This window comes from Balaenoptera borealis (assembly GCF_965194805.1).
Source record: "Balaenoptera borealis genome assembly, chromosome: 14".
NCBI lineage: Eukaryota > Metazoa > Chordata > Mammalia > Artiodactyla > Balaenopteridae > Balaenoptera > Balaenoptera borealis.
Genome location: NC_138875.1, coordinates 25,061,499 through 25,079,266, shown reverse-complemented (window position 1 = coordinate 25,079,266; position 17,768 = coordinate 25,061,499). Strand labels below are relative to the sequence as shown.

Genomic DNA, 17,768 nt, shown 5'->3' with positions numbered 1-17,768 from the left:
CTCGCCTAAGCCCCCAATTCTCCCCACGCGGAGGTCCCCACCCAGGGCTGCGCCAGCACGTTGCGGGGAGGGGAACGGGCGTTGGGCGTTGGGTTTCGGCGTGGCCAGACAGGCTGTCTCTGCTGCTCAGGCACATCCCCGGCGTCCCGGCGGCGCCCCGTTCTCCAGGGCCCGCCATCCCGGTAAAGAAAGGCGAACTACATTACCCATCAGGCCTCCCGCCGCCCTCTTTCCTTTCAAGTCGTTGCACGTGGCCGGAGGGGAGGGAGGGGCCTGGACGTCACTCTCCTACATTCTCTTTCCCTGTGTCAGAGCGGAGATCATTTTTTTTTTTTTTTTTTTCGTTCCTCTACTCCCTCTCCCCCACCCGCCCCTCCCTCCCTCTTTCCCTCCCCTCCCTCCCTCCCCTGTCGGCTGGGTTTGTGCGCTGGGGCGCCGGAGCCCCTCCGCAGCCGGGACGCGCGGAACTCGAGGCTGGAGTCGGCTCTCCGGAGCCTCCTCCCTCCCTTCTCCTTCCCTGCCCCCTTCCCCCACCCCCCGACTAGGGCTCGGAGCGGCGGCCAGAGGAACCCCGAGGTGAGCATCCCCCCGTCCGCCCCCCTCTTTTAGTCATCTCTGATTGCCGATCGATTCGGGGACCCGCGAGGAGGGCTGCGTGACGTGCGCGTGCTTATAGATAAATCCGGGAAAACCGACCCAAACAATTAGCCCCCTTCCCCCCTCCCTGCGCCTGGGGCAGCCAGGAGTCGGCGCCCATCCACCTTCCCCGCCTCTGTCGAGGACCGCACTCCACGATTTCGCCCCCTCCCGAGGTTTGCCCCTTCCCAGCCGGGTTCCCCGCCGGTAGGGGAGCCGTAGCTCTGGAGCTCCAGTGAGGAGGGGGGTTCTTGGGGGGCGCACGGCTGGAGCCTGGCTCGCGTTGGAGCCGCGCGGTGTAGCCGCTGTCATGTGCCAGATTCCGACCCGGGGGGAGGAAGAGAGCGAGCTTGATTCCTCTCTTTTGTTTTGAAGCCCGCATTTGCTGCATCAAGCAGTTGGTTTAGTACCGGCCAAACTTGCAGCTGTTCTGACCGTGCTCCGCTGAGGTAGGGTGGCGGCTCCCGGAGGGACCCCGAGAGAGTATCTCCACGCCGCCCCTCCCTCCTCTGGTGACTGATTGTGTCTGTGGCGGCCGCGTGTGTGTGTGCGCGCCCGTCCCCGCGGGCGCGGGGATGTCTGTCGTCTAGACAGGCTGCACCCTCCCTCCGTCCACGGTGAGCCCGCGGGCCGCGGGGGGCGCGGGGGATGGGAGCAGAGGAGGAACCCGAATCGGTAGATCCACTGAGGTCGCGGCTTTGGACATTCCCCACGGCGGTGATTCTGTTGGCTTTAAAAAAAATTATTATTATTATTCATTTCTGTCGCCGCGGTGTAATTGGGCCTGGGGAACGGATCCGTCCGGCGGAGCCAGGGTTAAGTTGACAGGCTCTGAAAAGCCAGCTCGCAGTGGCTGGTGACCCGGGTTCCGGCTCGGGTCCTTCAGCGAGCAGGTGACTGTCCCGGACGCCGGCCGTGGTGGGGGGGAGTGGGGGTGGGCGGCGGGCAGGGGGGGCGGTGGCTTGTCTGCGGCGGAGCTGTGCTGCCCCTGAGGGCCGGGTGCTGGAGCCTGGGTGCATCTGAGGGAGGCGTCCCGGGGACCGCGCATCTGAGTTGGGTACGTCTCTCCATTGACGTTAAATGACAGTCGGGAGTCTGAGCCCCTCCTGTGGGCGGCGTTGGCTGTTTGGTTTCGTGGAGTTTTCAGGGTTGGGGTTTGGGGGCAGGTGTGAACAGAGAGGGGGTTGCGGCGTGTAAAGGGGAGGGGTGGCTGGCGGCGCGGTGTGCATCCCCACCCGGGGGGTGAGGCGTCGCCTCCCGCGCCCAGCTGTTTGTGTGTGTACACACCGCTCTGGCGTGTGTGGGGGGGCGGGGACCGCAGACCGCGGCGTCGTGGGGACGCGCTTGGGCCCAGATCGCCTGGGGTATCGGTCCCGCCAGGGCTCGTAGTGGTGTGTGTGTCCGCGCTCGCGCCAGGGTTACTTGGAGAGGGGGGTTGTGCGGCTGGGGGCCCGGGGAGACCCTGGGGTTGCGTAACCCTCCCTTCGCGTCCCCGACGCCCCTCTGACCCGGCAGACTGTCCACCTACTCGGTGGCGCCGGGGGCTGGTCTGGCTGGGCCTGGAGGAGCCGCGGGCGCTCGCGCGTTGCCCACCCCCCCCACGCCCCTCGGTTGACCCTTGGCCGGGGGCGCTCTGTGGGTGCCCGTGCCCGCGCCTGCCGCTGCCTTCGCAGATCCTGGAGAGAATTAGCGCGCTCTGCGCACCCCCTCCCAATTTTTCGACCTGGAGATAGTAGGGGCCAAAGGCTGTCCGGCCTGACCGGCCCCGGGCCCAGCCCCGCGCTGCCTCCTGCGCCGCTGCCGGGTGCCCAGCCGGCCGCATGCCTTTGCCGGCTCTGTCCTCTCGGCGCTGGGTCTCTGCGGCCGGGGATTATCTCCCAGGCTAGGGGCCCGCGCGCAAAGGGAGGAAGCCGCTGGAGCTGCGGGCTGCGCGGCGGCTGGAGGCTCCTGATGGCGAAAGTGACACAGCACGAGCGCCGCTGCCCGCCCGAGCTGGAGGAGAGAGGAAGGAGCCGCCCAGAGGGCGGGGAGGGGCCGCAGGCTGTCCGGCCTGTTTCCTCCCGTCCAGCTCCGGGTCTGGGCCGTAAACCTCAGGGATCCCGGCTACGAGCATGCTGGGACCGCGCGAGAAAATTGCCTGGCGTGCGAGAAAACCCGATCATAGTGGAACAGAACGCACCGAGCAGACGTTAGAAGATGTCCAGTCCCTCACAGGATACACTCCCTTAGAGTATTTGAAACAGGATTCGATTTACACACAGATCAACTCACCTGCTGTGTCAAGTGTCTGTCCTGGATAATGTGCGCTCGGAGCAGTAATTTTATAACGCATTCTGGGATACAGTGTCATCAGTGATTAACAAATTGCTAGAATAACAATATGTTTGTATGACTTTACTGGGCAGTCCCCCACCCCATCATCGCATTTATTAAGACGGTCCCATGAGGTAGGGGGATATTAACCCCATTTTACAGAATAGCACATTGAGGCTCAAAAACTGACGTGACTTGCCTGAGGCCTTTCTGTGATTTCACTTCTCAGACTATGGCTTTTAATTTAAATAGTGACCACCTTTTTTTTTTTTTTTAAAGTGTAGGTCTTGGCACCTCAGGAAATACTGAACCCAAGAAAAGGAGTAAATTATGGTATTTATTCTTTGTCAAAAAACACTTGGTTTGCTACCAGTCCTAATGAGAATAAGTATTAAAAAACAGAAGTCTGCATTGCTGTTATCACTCATCTGATAATTTACTGTTGGTGAATGATCGTCAGCTTTGATACATGCAGTATGTATACCTGCATGTAATAAATACATATGGATATATGTTTCTGCAACACATGCCTGTGTTCATATGGGTGTGTTCGTGGGGTCTTTATTGAATCTAAGGTTTATTCTTTACTTACTGGTTCCAAAACCATGGGTTTAAAGTATAGCTCCTGAGAAACCACCCAGGAACCTGCCCCCTCCATCTCCAGGGATGGGGAAGCCTTGAAAAGAACAAAGAACTCCTACATAACTGTATGTATTTCTCAGAGTTCGCGCACATGAAGGTTCTCAGACACAGCCTGGAGGGTTATTAGGTTTGGTCAGATAATCAGCTATTCATTCACAAATATGTATTGAACACCAACATGTTTGTGTATGTTGAAGTACATACAAAGAATATTTAACATAGTGGCCCTGCTTGGCAAGAACATCTTCTAGCTGTGGAGATAAATGTAAGATTTTAAGTCCAGCAAATGTTTGTTGAGCACCTTCCGTAGGCTAGATACTCTGCTGTGTTTGGGGCACACAAAGATAGGATAGCAGAAACAGCTAATTTGCAGTGCAAAAAGTGGATGATTCAGAGCCTGCAGGAGGGAACAAATCATAAATATTTTAAAGCACTCGCCCTGGGACTTAGTCAATTTCACATATGTTGGTTGCAAGGGACTCATAATGCCAGTCCCTGTGCTACAGCAAATGCAGAAGGAAGCAACAGAGGAAGAAGAGCCTTGTTCCTCTGAACTTCAAACTATTTGGAACCTCCCAGGTGAGCCCTGGAGGTCTGTCCTTCTGTAGAAGTTAGGCAGCTCGTGGGAGATGACCCTGAAGCCAACCAACAGGTTAGTCTGCTGAGCAATGAGGAACTGACAAGTTGTTCTCTGTGCTCTTGCCCCAGCTCTGCTGGACAGTGATGGGCTGTGATAGGCTGTCTTCAGTGGCTTTGGTCAAGGTCTCACTCAGGCCTTGCCTGAGTTTAGTAGTTTCTGTCTCACAGGTCTATGGATATGTTCTAATATGAGTCTGCTTTTTAATCTATTCATTCTCCAACTCACTTCCCGGGTCTTTGACACTGTTTTCCAATTTCATCTCAGTTTTGGGGTCCACTGCCCTTGTTTTTTTTTTTTTTTTTTATAAATTTCATTTATTTATTTATTTTTGGCTGTGTTGGGTCTTCGTTGCTGCGTGCGGGCTTTCTCTAGTTGTGGCGAGTGGGGGCTACTCTTTGTTGCGGGGCACGGGCTTCTTGTTGCGGTGGCTTCTCTTGTTGCGGAGCACGGGCTCTAGGTGCTCGGGCTTCAGTAGTTGTGGCGCACGGGCCTAGTTGCTGCGCAGCATGTGGGATCTTCCCGGACCAGGGCTCGAACCCGTGTACCCTGCATTCACTGCCCTTGTTTTAAGGTTCTGTTGTTTGCAGTTCACATGATGAAGGAGGAAGCAGGAGGTGGTGGTTAGGATGGGGAGAGAATCCTGAGCCCAGAGAAAGAACAGGAGGTACAAAACAGACGGGCAAATTGCAGTTTTGGGCAATTCTCCAAACCTGATGGCATTTCTGCATAGCTTACCCAATAATGTGACAGCCCCTTTTGGTGTTCTCTTTGAGGGGGATCCTCTACCTCTGGGCCTCACTGCTGACTCTCTGGTCACCTGAGCTCAGCTGCTAACATTCAGGCTTTGCTCTTGTGCCCTCCTGCCTCCTCCTGCATGCAGTTTAACTTAGGCCACTGTTGTGATGGTGGTCTTCTCTCAGAATTACCCCCATGCTGACTATTGACAGCTGCCTGTTGTTTCTGAATTAATCCCCGGCCAGAGCTGTGGTTCAGAACAGAGTGAGAACAGACACACCCTCAGATCTAGGCACCCAGAGCTGGGAAGGGCCTTGTTGATGAGCTGAAGACCCCAAGGCCCAGAGAGGTGAAATGACTTGCCCAAAGTCACAGGGAGCCCTTGGCAGAGTGGAACATGAACTTCTAAAATTTGAAGCCTTATTTAATCTTCTTTCTCTGTACTGTGATGCTTCCTGAAAAAAAGTGGGATTCTTACTTCCCAAAGAGTGAAAACTCTGCATCTTTTTTTTTTTTCCCCTTTGGTTCCAGGAAAGGCCTAGGAATTCATCTTTTAGTCTTGAGATTGCTTTCCTTCAAGCCTGGCCTTCATTGCCCTATCTTTCATCTTTGGCCCCCAGGAATCTGGATGAGAGCATATATTTGGGAGAGAGGTCTATGCTTGGGGCCTTCCAATGCTCTTAAGTTTGGTCTGTGGCTTTCCCTTTCGATGGCAGTGTCCTCAGGAACCTCCTGAAAGTGTTTGCAAAGCTGTTATGTACATGCATTTTTCTAGGAGGAGGATCCACATATTTCATTTGATTCTTACCTGACTCAAGTAAGGAGAAGAACTACTGGGGGTGGGGGGTAGTGGAGTTGGATAGGGGGTTGGTTGGCACTGGAGACTAGCATAATACCTTACACCTGATTTGGCTTTGCAGTTTATGAACTATTTCACACAAATTATTTCATCTGCTTTTTATAATAGCCCTTTGAGGCTGTTGTTGTTATTCCCATTTTGCAGATGGGGAAACTGAGCCTCCATGGGTAGTGCCATGCCGCAGTCACAAGTAAGCAGTAGAGCAGGAATCTGACCCCAAGTCTTCAGGTTTCAAATCTGGTGTCCTGAGTTGACGTGGTCCACCACGGCACATCATCATTACACTTTTATGAGTGGAGGACATTGAACTTTTTGGAGCTTCTTCTTATTTTTCTTTTTTTTTTTGGAGCTCCTTCTTCATGATATCCACTGGTGGCTTATGTCCAACCATGGAGCCAGACCTAAGTGCTAACTTACCCGGGGGTGGGATGGATAAAGTACGGGAGGCAGTTATCATAACAGTGATATGTGGACTGGGGCCAGTTTGGGATGATTTCATGAAAGAGGTGAATTTGAGGATAGGTCTGGGGTTGTGGCAGACCTGGCAGAGGTTTTCAGCTGGGACCATGGCCCAAAAAGGGTGAAGGGGAAATTGTGCGTGCTTGGTCCTGGGTGGAGCTGACCAAGGAGGTTGGGTGGATCCTGCAGTCAGAGGGGTCTTCTCATAGTGACTGGGCTCTTTCTCTGGCCAGCTCTGTGCTCCGCCCTGGGGCTGCAACCGCGAACAGGCACAGCCCTCCTGCCTTCAAAGAACCCACTGTCTCGCGGGAGAGGCAGACTCTTAAACAGTTAAATTCAGCATGTGTGGTGAGTGCAGTGGTGGAGAAAGTTGCCTTCCAGACAAGGGCCAACCTGTTCTAGCCTCAGAGATCAGAGAGGCCTTCCTAAGGGAGATGATGCAGGAGCTGAATCTGAATGTATGAAAAGGAATTAGCCAGGAGAAGAGACAGGAGAAGGACCTTCAGGGGGAGGGAATGTGGGCGCAAAGGCGTAGAGGCCCGAGGCTGCCTGGTGGAGGAAGGGACTGCCGCAGGGAAGTCAAGCACAAGGCCGAGAGGCATACAGAGCCCCGCTCTGAGGAGCTTGTGAGCCTGGCTGAGGACGTCGCATTTCGGTGAGGAGGACAGGGCTTTAAGCAGAGTCAAGGCACTCGGCCGTGGGCCAGAAGGGAGCATGACCAGGAACCAGGCAGCCGCTGGGCTGATGAGGCAACAACGAGCTCCGTGCAGTATTCAGGTCCCAGGGGATGAGACATATGCGGAGGAGGGAAGGCCACGTATTAAAAACGTTTGGGGAGTAAAGTCGGCCGTGATTGCTTAGCTTTGGGGGATAAGGGAGGAGTCCCAGTGACTCCCAGGTTTCTGGCCTTGTGGACTCAGTGGATGGCGGCCTTTACTGGGCAGTGCCCTTCTGGTGGCTGGAGCAGGTCTGCTCTGGTGGGGGTGAGAAGGACTGTGGTGAGTTTAATGTTAGCCGTGGTGAGTTTGAATTGCTGGTAGGATAGTCCAGTGGAGCTGTCTTCCAGACAATACAGCGTGCGTGGTGGAAGCCTGGGGAGGAGGTGTGGGCAGGAGCTCCAGTTCTGGGAGTGGGGAATGGTCTGCTGCTGAACGTGACTGCCGTGGGGACTGCTGTAGACAATAAGAAGACCTCTTCCTCCCATTGTCAGAGAATCCTTTGTCACGCTGGGCCGCTGTCGTCAGGGAAGCCAGGCGGGGATGCTGTGTCACGCTGGAGGCCCAGCTGGCAGAATCCAGCGACAGCCAAGAGCGCGCTTCAGCTGGAAGCCTTAGAGTGAGTTAGAGGAGAGGCCTTGTCATTTTTAACATCCCTGGTTGGCAGAGCCCTTCCCAGGCCCTCAGGGCGTAAGTAAAGGGCAGGGGAGACCTGGACCTCTGCCCAGGAGAAGGCAGTCTAGTTGGGAGACAAGATGTGGACATATGAAACCACTAAAAATCTGTAATAACCTGGGCAAATAGTGGGCTGCACATTAAATGGAAGAGGCCTGCTGGTACTTCTCTTCCTGCCATGCCGCATTTTTACAGGGCTGCTGTGTTTTGGGCAGAGTGCCAACCTTTTCATTTTTGAATGCTCGGACCTGCATAGCAGGTGTTCATCCTACGTATTTGGATCTGCAGGGATGTGGCCAGAGTTTGTTGTTTGGGGTGTGGGGTGAGGTCAGCCAGAGAAAGTTCCCGTGAACAAGTCCAAAGAGGGGATTCCAACACTGATTTGGAATATTTTTAGTACCATAGTGGAGTAAAAATCTCGAAAACCTTCCAACTACCAAGCACCTAGAAATGCTGTATGAAATATAACTAGCATCCTTTCAAAGAAGGGCTGAGCTTCTCGAATGTAAGAGAAATCCCCAGGGAACTCAAAAGTGAGCGAGGACAGTAAGCTTGCACTGACGCTAGGCCAGGCCTGGGGGTGGGTTTGGCTGTGGGCGTGTTGAGGGGTCTCAGAACCAAAGGCAGCTGAGCCCTTAACAATGCCTCCTCCAGGGTCCGAGGTGAGTCTGGGAGTTGGCATGGAGGGCCCTGCCTGAAACGGGCCCCTGCAAAGGTGAGCAGGCTTGGAGAGAGGATGGAATAGACGTCCGCCCGGTGGCATGGAAGCGGGAGAGGGGGAGCTTGTCTGTCTTGGCCTGGATTTGGGGTGGGGAAGAATCTTCCCTAGAAACTCGAAACCTCAGGCCTGTTGTGGCCTTGGATGACCACTACATGTGTAGTCCAGAAGTCCCCAGGGAATTAGCACATAAAGCCTTCGGGGGGCCAGGGTCTTCCTGCCTGTGGGCTCCAGGATCTCATGAGTGCCGGGAAGATTCCGGGGTTCTTCACCCTTCACTGACTTGGGTCTCCACCTTGGAGAGATGCTGCAGGACCCGGGGGGGGATGGGGGGTGCTGAGTGAGGAGGAGGAGAAAGAGGCCTTGGCGGGAACCTTTGAAAAGGGCCTTCATGACACTTATACACTGCTGAGGGCGTGTGCATGGCTGTGGAGAAAGGCTGCACCTGCCCGAGGGCTTCATCTCTCAGCAGAAGCCTGCAGACGAGCCTGTCCAGGAAGGTGAGACGTTCTCCCCCGCTGTTGACTCAGGCCAGGTCTTTACAGGCAAGGCTTCTGTCCAGGTTCCTCCTCAGGGTGGCCTGTGCAGATTCCAGCTGCTCCTGGTCCCACCAGACTGTGCGCCGCATCATCTGTCCTAAGCCCAGAGGCTTGAGTTCCTCGCATTTCAAGGAGTTTGTTGTTTGGGGTGTGGGGTGAGGTCAGCCAGCTGTCTCCACCAGCACTTTCTCAGAGGCTTCACGTGGCCGGGAGTATGTGGCTTTATGAGGCAGTGCCTTCCCTCATTAGAAGGCTTTTGCAGCTGGAAAGCCTCCTGTGAGCCTCGGGCACTGCCCGGCTATTTCCACCCATCGCCCCTTCGGCCATGGGCTGTGGTGAGAGATGCTTTGGAGGCCTTTCACCATCTTGCTCGCTTTTGCTGGAAGGGCCTTAATTTGTCGAGCTAAGATTCTGTGAGAATCCAGCCAACTTCCATCCTAACTTCCTTAGCAAAGGGGGAGATTTTGAAGACGAGATGTAAGGTTTGCTGAGCTGGCTGTGATGCAGAAGTTCTGAGGAGCTTTGGCTCAGTGCTTTTCAGATTCCGACTAGAGAAGCAAGTTCCTTCCTCCAGCACCCAGAATACATTTCAGTTTGTAAGTGAGTGACTCAGGAATCTGATGCAGGGAGCTGACGTTTATTGAGTGTCTGTTAGGTACCGGGTGCAGTGCTACGTGTTGTCGGTATGTGTTACTAAATAAAAGTAACTTCTGTGAGGGAGAGAGAAAGGGCAGCAGAGCCGTGGATATGCCTTACTGTAGTTGTGACAATTGAGCCCTAAAGTTATTCAGAAAGAATGTGTGTGGTTCCATCCGGGAGTGGGTGGGGCAGGCATTCCCCATGCTGTTCCCTTATAGGGCCTTCCTCTGGGGTAGGCAATGTCATGATCTCACCACGAGCTGAGAACCCACAGGCCTTTGCCGTATTCATGGGTCATTTGCTGAGATACTTACAAGTTTGAATCATGAGATCAAGAAAGTGGCCTGCTGGACAATCCACATCTTGATGTGTCACCAAACAGGACGGTGTTGACAATGACAGTATTTTTCCCAGCATGCAAGGCAGAGCTTGCATGCAAGGGGGAGCTTCTCTGTCTTGGCCTGGATTTGGGGTGGGGAAGAATCTTCTCTGGAAACTTGAAACCTGAGACCTGTTGTGGCTTTGGATGGCCACTACATGTGTGGTCCAGAAGTCCCACTGGTGTCTGTCTACAGTGCCCCGGGCTCTTTGAGGAAGCAAAAGACTTTCCGCTCCTTTGCATTCACAGGTTGGCTGGCATCTGTGGGGTTCATATATTTAACAGGTGCCGTGTTGTGTTATGAGGAGCACGAGTTGCCTTTGTCGCGAGGTTGCATCAGCCAGCTGGATACACGGATGTGCGATCCTGACAGGGCCCAGTGGTGAAGGTCAGGGATTCTGGGAAAGTACCCAGTTTCTCCTCTTCTCCTTCCAAAAATTGTTCTTCATGCTCACATTCTACAGGTTTGCCTCAAACCTTTTACCTTAAGCCTGTTACCTCCGTTAACATTTGGTTTGGTTTAGCGGACATGCATGAGACGCCTGCTGTGGGTCGGAGGCTTTCAGACGAACCTGGCAGGGTCCCTACTTCCTGTCTTCATCTTGGTGGGGAAGACAGAATGGCCTCGTTTGTGTGGTGTGGGAAGTACTGGGTAAAGAGAAAGAAAAGTGTGCTGAGGCAGCCAGAAGTAGGATGACTATAATTTTTTGTCCAAATGGAGGCACTTTTGAGAGTGACAGGGAGTGCCATTCATAATCATGCCAGGACACAGATATAAAGTGGGACTGTCCTGGGCAAATGGGGGCTTATGGCCACATGAGCCAGGGAGGGTGAATGCATGTGGGTCATACCTGACACTGTCATCAGTCCTTTGTACTACAGGATGCACGCAGGCCTAATGGAGGGGAGGGGCTTGGCTGCAAGAGAAACTGGCATCTGTTTCCTGTTTTTCTGGGGCTGGAGAGGAATGCTTTATCTGTGGGGACTGTGGACTAAGAACTCTGATGGGTCTCAGTTTACAGCCACAAGGTTCTATCTTATATCTCACTATGATCTCAGTTTTGGGGTTGGAGATGGAAGTTTGGGGAGATGAAAACCACCTGGTTTGTAGTATGTTATTGGCTACAGGTAAAAGAACGCTGGACTAACAGTGGCTTAAAAAACAAGATGTGTAGACTTATCTAGCCAGAAGTCTGAATGTAGGGGTTCTAAAGTTGATTAATTCAGTGGGTCAATGATAATTTTAAGGACTCATTCTAACCTTCCAGGCAACCATTTACAGCACATTGGCCTCTGGCTCAGGCTTGACCCCTCATGGTCACAGCATGGCTCCCACTGCTCCACACATCACATTCTCACGTAACTGTATTGGAAGGCAGGCAGGAAGGTGGGTTTCTCCTTGTGTCTTAAAAAAATTTTTTTTTCTAATTGAAGTATAGTTGATATACAGTATTATATAAGTTACAGGTATACAATATAGTGATTTACAATTTTTAAAGGTTGTATTCCATTTATAGTTATTAAAAATATTGGCTATATTCCCCACGTTGTACAATATATCCTTTAATTTGTTTTATACATAATAGTTTGTACCTTTTAATCCCCTGTCCCTATAGTGCCCTTCCCCACTTCCCTCTCTCCACTGGTAACTACTAGTTTGTTCTCTATATCTGTGAGTCTGCTTCTTTTGTGTTATATTCACTGGTTTGCTGTATTTTTTAGATTCCAATATAAGTGATATCATACAGTATTTGTCTTTCCAAGTCCATCCATGTTGCCGCAAGTGGCAAAATTTCATTCTTTTTTATGGCTGAGTAGTATTCCATTGTGTGTGTGTGTGTGTGTGTGTGTGTGTGTGTGTGTGTGTGTGTGTGTCTGCGTGTGTGTGTGTGTATGCCACATCTTCTTTATCCATTCATCTGTTGATGGACACTTAGGTTGCTTCCACATCTTGGCAATTGTAAATAATATTGCTATGAACATTGGGGTGCCTGTATCTTTCAAATTAGTGTTTTTGTTTTTTTCAGGTATATAGCCAGGAGTGGAACTGCCGGGTCACATGGTGGTTCTATTTTTAGTTTTTTTGTGACACCTCCATACCATTTTCCACAGAGGCTGTACCATCCTTGTGTCTTAATGTATCAGGCATGAAAACCTTGCTCAGAATCCCCCTGCTAGAATTTACTATCAAGTTCCATTGAAGAGAAATGGGTCGATACCTCACCATGGAGGCTGATAAAGCAAGTTTTGGTGTTTTCTGCCTCATCTATAGGAAGAGGGAGAACTGCTTGCGAGGAGGTGGAGAGGGGGATCATGGTTAGGTAAGCAATGATTGTTTACCTCACCAAGTTTCATTGTGATTTCACTTATTCATTTGGGGATGTATCAACTTTATTGAGATATATTTTTTTTATAAAATAATTTCTTATAATATAATTGAGGTATAAGGAAAACAAACCTACCCCCTGGGCTCTGGCAACTACTCTTCTTTCTTTCACTATAATCCTGCCTTTTCTAGTAATTATTATTTCTTAACCTATAGGTAATATGGGAGTGTAGGACCCTAGGTGTCCCGTGGAGGTCTTTTGTGTGGTCTCAGGTAGATTCTATGTCCCCTTCCCCCAGTGGCCCCTCTGCATTCCGGTCACTGGGGCCAGGTGGAGAAGCCGAGCAGACAGAGTTGTCCAGAGGGAGGGAGAGAGAGGGAACCTATGTTGGTGGTGGCCCTGACAGCAGGACTGGAGATACCTAAGGGGCCGAGGTTCTGGCTGGTCCATGACAGACAGCAGTCACTTGTGCCAGCAGCTGTGGGGTTTGAGGGAGGAAATTGCTTCTTAGTGTGGCTTGGACACCTTGGGTCCTGCAGAGTCAGTTCTCCTGCCCCTGCTAATTGAGAACTCTGGCCGTGGGGAATGTAGGCCACGGGAAGATTATGGGGGACACCATCGTCCCCTCCCCAAACCATCATCCCCTTCTATTGATACAAACAAACAGCTCAGGCCAAGGGAAGACCACCCAGTGCCCTGGAGCAAATAAGTCCCCCCTGGGCTCTTCTGTACTCTGCTTGTATGGTCAGTTTTGTCCTCCTCTTCCATCCCAGCCTTTGGTCTGTACATCTTTAGCACACTTAGCACTTTGCGCCACTCCCATCCTTCCTTGGGTTCTTGCCTGATCTGCTCCCTGAGATCATAAGCACCTTGAAGATCATATCCTGGTCTGAGTCACTTGTGGATTTCCCATAGGGCTAGGGCAGTGCTTGCCACAGGGTCCCTGCTCCAGGAACACAGATCTTTTTTAAAGCAAAATGAGTATTTGTAGAATGAGGGGAGGTACTTGTTCACTTTGGGCATCTCTCCAGATTCCAAACCAGCTCAGTGTGGTACAGCACAGTGCCCTGGATAAGGATTTGTGAGTCTGTACACATTCCTTTCCTAGAGAGGAAGACAGGTAATCCACCGTGCTGTTATGGGTTGAATTGTATCCCCCCTAAAAGTATGTTGTAGTCCTAACCCCCAGGACCTTGGAATGTGACTGTATTTGGAGATGGGGCCCTTAAAGAGGTAACTAAGGTAAAATGAGGTCCTGTGGGTGGCCCTAATGCAATATGACTGGTATCCTTAAAAGAAGAGGACCTCAAGACACAGACCTAGGACACCTGAGACAACCATGTGAGGACACAGGGAGAAGGTAGCCATCTGTGAGGCCAAGGAGAGAGGGCTCAGAAGAAACCAACCCTGCTGACGCCTTAATCTCAGACTTCTAGTGTCCAGACTATGAGAAAATAGATTTCTCATGTCTAGGCCACCCAGTTTGTGCTATTTTGTTATGAAAGCCAGGCTCCAAATCGAGGCCTACGTGACTCCAGAACCTGGACTCTGCTGCTGTGTTTGGGGGTGGGGTGGGGGTGGATGTCTGTCAACTCAGGGATTGAACAGGTGGTATTTCTGCTGAAACCCTGGGGCAATCCAATAATAACTTTAAAAACCTAACATTTGTTACGTATTACTGTGTTAAAGTGCTTCATGAGCACTTTACATGTGTTATCTTAATTAGCCTTCTATTTTACAGATGAGACAATGAGGGCACAGAGAGGTTAAGTAATTTACCCTAGGTCACACAGCTAATAAGTGGCATAGACTATTTTGCTATTTTGAGTGTTGTATCTTAACCATCACACGTGGGGATTGACAGGTTATGCTGAGGTCCTCTTGTGGTATTCTGGGAAAGTCACTGGTCTTAATCTGCCATTAATGACTTGGGTGATCTTGGGCAAGTCACTTTACATCTGGATGCTTTCTCCTCGGTGACCTCAGGGACTGGATGAGATACTACCTAACGTCCCTGATTGTCTCCTTCTGAGGTTCCTAGTGCCAGGCCTCTGAGGCAGGGATTAAATCCTCAGCATGGACTGGTGTAGGGGAGGAGGAATCCCTGTGATGTCATCTTCGGCATTTGCCCACACCTGAGGTAGCAGCTCTAGATCTGCCTGATTTGGCCATTTGGACCTATGGTTTGACAGTTTGCTCCTTCCCTATAAAATTAATTTTTTCAATAAGGTAGAAATTATCCCCACCCTGTGCCAGATACCTTTCTAGGTCTTTTAAGGATGTGGGCTTTGAGTTATATCAGCCAAAGGGTATGGGGAAAGGGTTGATGGTAAGTGATATGATGTGCTTTCTTCCTCTAGGTTGACTGCAGTCTCATTCATGCCAGAGAGAAACCAACCCCGGGGGCAGCACACCTTAAAAGATCCCATGTTGAGCCAAAGACCTCTGCGTCTTTAGCCTTATCTTGTTTCCATTTCCCATGAGACCCAGGTAGATGGCAGGTGATGGTGAGGGTGAGGAGAGGGTGGTGGCCTCATTCTAGGATTCTGCAGACTGAAAACAGAGCGGTAAGGGCAAGGATGAGGTTGGCCAGGCTGCTTGTGGACAATCTCAGGGCCCTGATTTTTAATCCTCTGGCAGCCCAGCCCCTGGTTTATCCCCACAGGGTTTTAATGATTTTAGTTACCTCATTAGAGCTAAGTTTACTTAATGTATCTGTAATAGATTTTAAAACCAGAAAAGCAGGTGAGTGTCTTTGAAAGTTCCCAGTTACTCAGCTGCCTGCTCATGACCTCCATAGATCTAGGAAGCCGAAGCTCTCTGGCTCTAGCATTCAGATGGCCGGGAAGAGGCCTTCAGATCCCAGTGGTTGAGGACACCTTGAGTACCCTGACCGCTATGGATGGGCGGTTGTCAGCAAAACCGGGGGTTATTACCCCCCGGTGCTCTTATGAGGAGTGGGAGTGGGCAGGGCTAATGCACTTCTTCTAATGGGGGCATTGAAGCAAGAAGAACTAGGTGACTTGGCCAAGGTCACATACCACACTCATCAGTGAGAAAACAAATTAAGGGCTGGTTCTCCATTCAGTAAACCTCCTTTCTCTGCCTTAAAGTACGGCATTCAGACCACTGATGGGGAGTATAGGCTGATTTTCAGTCGAATATCTAGGAACAAGTTAACAATTTAAAGCTGCGTATTCATTTAAATGTGCATTAAAGAAAGAAAACATAACTAGTACATGGAACTTGTGATTTCATTATTGCTTAGCAGGAAGCTTAGTTTAATAAAAAGTCAAGACAAAAAGTCAATAATAACATTACACCTGGTACCCAGCTATGACAGAAAACTCCAAGGTGGTGAATTTTGGGAAATGCTGCCAAAATCAAGTTTGGGTTGGGCTTCTGTCACTTGGCACTGGGTGAGTTCTGAATAATACATGACTGATTTCAGCCCAAGGCTACCTCTTTTCATGTAACAAATGTGGGTTTCTAAGTATTGAAACTTAGAAACAAAACTTCTATACATGTGATTGTAATTTGGATTCATGAAAGGTGGTCATTACCTAAAGACAACCTAAGTAAATATTGTTGTAAAGCAAAGAATCCTTTTATATAGTGTCCAGTTTCTTTCAAAAGCAAATTTAGACTTTTAAATAGTAACTTATATTATCCAGGATTTTGATGACCAGAAACTACTTAATTGGCACCTGAATAACTTCAGCACAATGAAGGTTAATATATTTAATTGTCAGAAAGATCATCTTAGCATCAAATGTGCTGCAATAAAGAATGTTCTGTCTGACATCCTTTCTCCAACCAGTGATAAATACTCTTGTCTAAGGTTAACTAAGGGGTGCATTTTAGAGCTAGCCCATCCTATGAACCCGACAAAGTTTTACTATCTGCATTTGAGTAAATTCCGATTATCTAGAAGAGTTATGTTGAAGCTGAGGCAGTCACTTGTAACACCAGACTCAACACCTTTAGGCCAGCATATTCTCTTCCATACTGTGAGCAATGGTGACCCTATTTTCTGAACCCAAAATCAGGATGTGCATTTGAATATTTGAAATCAGGACTTCTCCCACCTGTCATCTTACATCTACATCGGGACTCTGAGGTCTCATTCTCAAATTTGTTGATGTGCTCATGCGATTTCAAAATTCTCTTTTTTAATAAAAATATTTGTCCTTTCTTCAGATCCTCCTGAGACCTACTTTCTCTTTCTACTTCCCCCCCAAATATCTTAGCTTTTCACGGTTCTGCTCCCAGTACGACGTATATGGGGGTTTTCTACACCACCTGGGGGTTTTCTACACCACCAAGCAATTCTCTGACACCAGCTGGGTGTCCTACAATTCAACTCAATTCTTCTAACACTACCTACCTAGAGACAGCATCAGATCCCACATGTTAAGGGCTCAGTCCTACGTCTAGACCCCCCCGCACCCTCCCAGAATTCAGATGCTATGCTTCTGACTGGCTTTCAATGACCCTGCTCCTTGGGTCCTATTAATTTGTTAGAGCAGCTCACAGAACTCAGAGAAGCATTTTACCTGTTAGATGACCAATTTCAGGAACAGTCAGATGGAAGAGATGCGTAGGGCAAGGTATGGAGAAAGGGCCCAGAGTTTCCATGCCCTCCTGGAATACACCACTCTCCCCAAATCTCCAGATGTCCACCAACCTGGAAGCTCTCTGAACCCCATCTTTTGGGAATTTTAGGAAGGCTTCATTACATAGACATGCTTGATTAAATCACTGACCATCGTATATCGATTCAATCTCCAGCCCCTCTCTCGTCAGGGGTGGGACTGAAATTTTCTACCCTCCAATCACATGGTCGGCTCCCCTGGCAACCAGCCCCCATCCTTCTGTTTCCAAAGGTCACCTCATTAACATAAACCTAGTTGTGGTGGAAGGGGTTTGTTATGAATATCAAGACACCTTTAAAGCTCTTACAAATTCCAAGGGTTTTAGGTGCTATATGTCCGGGATGGTTGAAGACCAAAAATATAGTTCTTATTATAAATCACAATATCACATTCCTTTATTAATATAACAGAAAATTAAATCTGGGGTCTGCATTCCTACCCCATCCCCTAAAATCCTAACAAACAAAAGAATATTTTGCTGTGTTATCTGTGGGAGCACATGGCTTTGTAGCCTGAGCAAATGATTGAAATTAAGGAGCCTATTCTCCTTACTATTGCTGTGTAACAAACCATCCTAAAACTTAGTGGCTTAAACAGTGATAATTCTTTATTCTGCTCAAGAGCCTGCCATTTGGGCAGGGCTCAATAGGTACAGCTCACGTCTGTCTGCTCCACGTGGTATCAGCTGAGATGGCTCAACCATCTGGAAGGCTGGAAGATCCACTTCCAAGATGGCTCATTCCTGAGGCTGGCGAGTTGTCCTGGCTGTTGGTTCTTCTCCGTGTGGGCTTCTCCACGGGTCTGCTTGGGCTTCCTCAAGGCATGTGGCTGGGTTC

General features: G+C 50.2%; 1 protein-coding gene across 5 annotated transcripts in view; it reads left to right on the top strand.

Moving 5' to 3' along the window:
• The first annotated feature begins 263 nt into the window (after window positions 1-263).
• CTIF (cap binding complex dependent translation initiation factor) overlaps window positions 264-17,768 on the top strand; it is a 302,947-nt gene continuing 285,442 nt past the window's right edge. The window contains exon 1 of one of the 5 annotated variants that reach the window (XM_082354569.1): window positions 264-576. Coding sequence is in view for 1 of the 5 variants with exons in the window: in XM_082354575.1 (XP_082210701.1) it covers window positions 7,208-7,282 (75 nt within the window). In the remaining 4 variants the exon portion in view is untranslated. Of the gene's footprint in view, window positions 577-1,083; window positions 1,254-1,342; window positions 1,530-1,672; window positions 1,694-6,696; window positions 7,283-17,768 lie in introns of those variants that run through there. The other 4 variants (XM_082354577.1, XM_082354567.1, XM_082354568.1 and 1 more) reach the window with 4 other exon arrangements.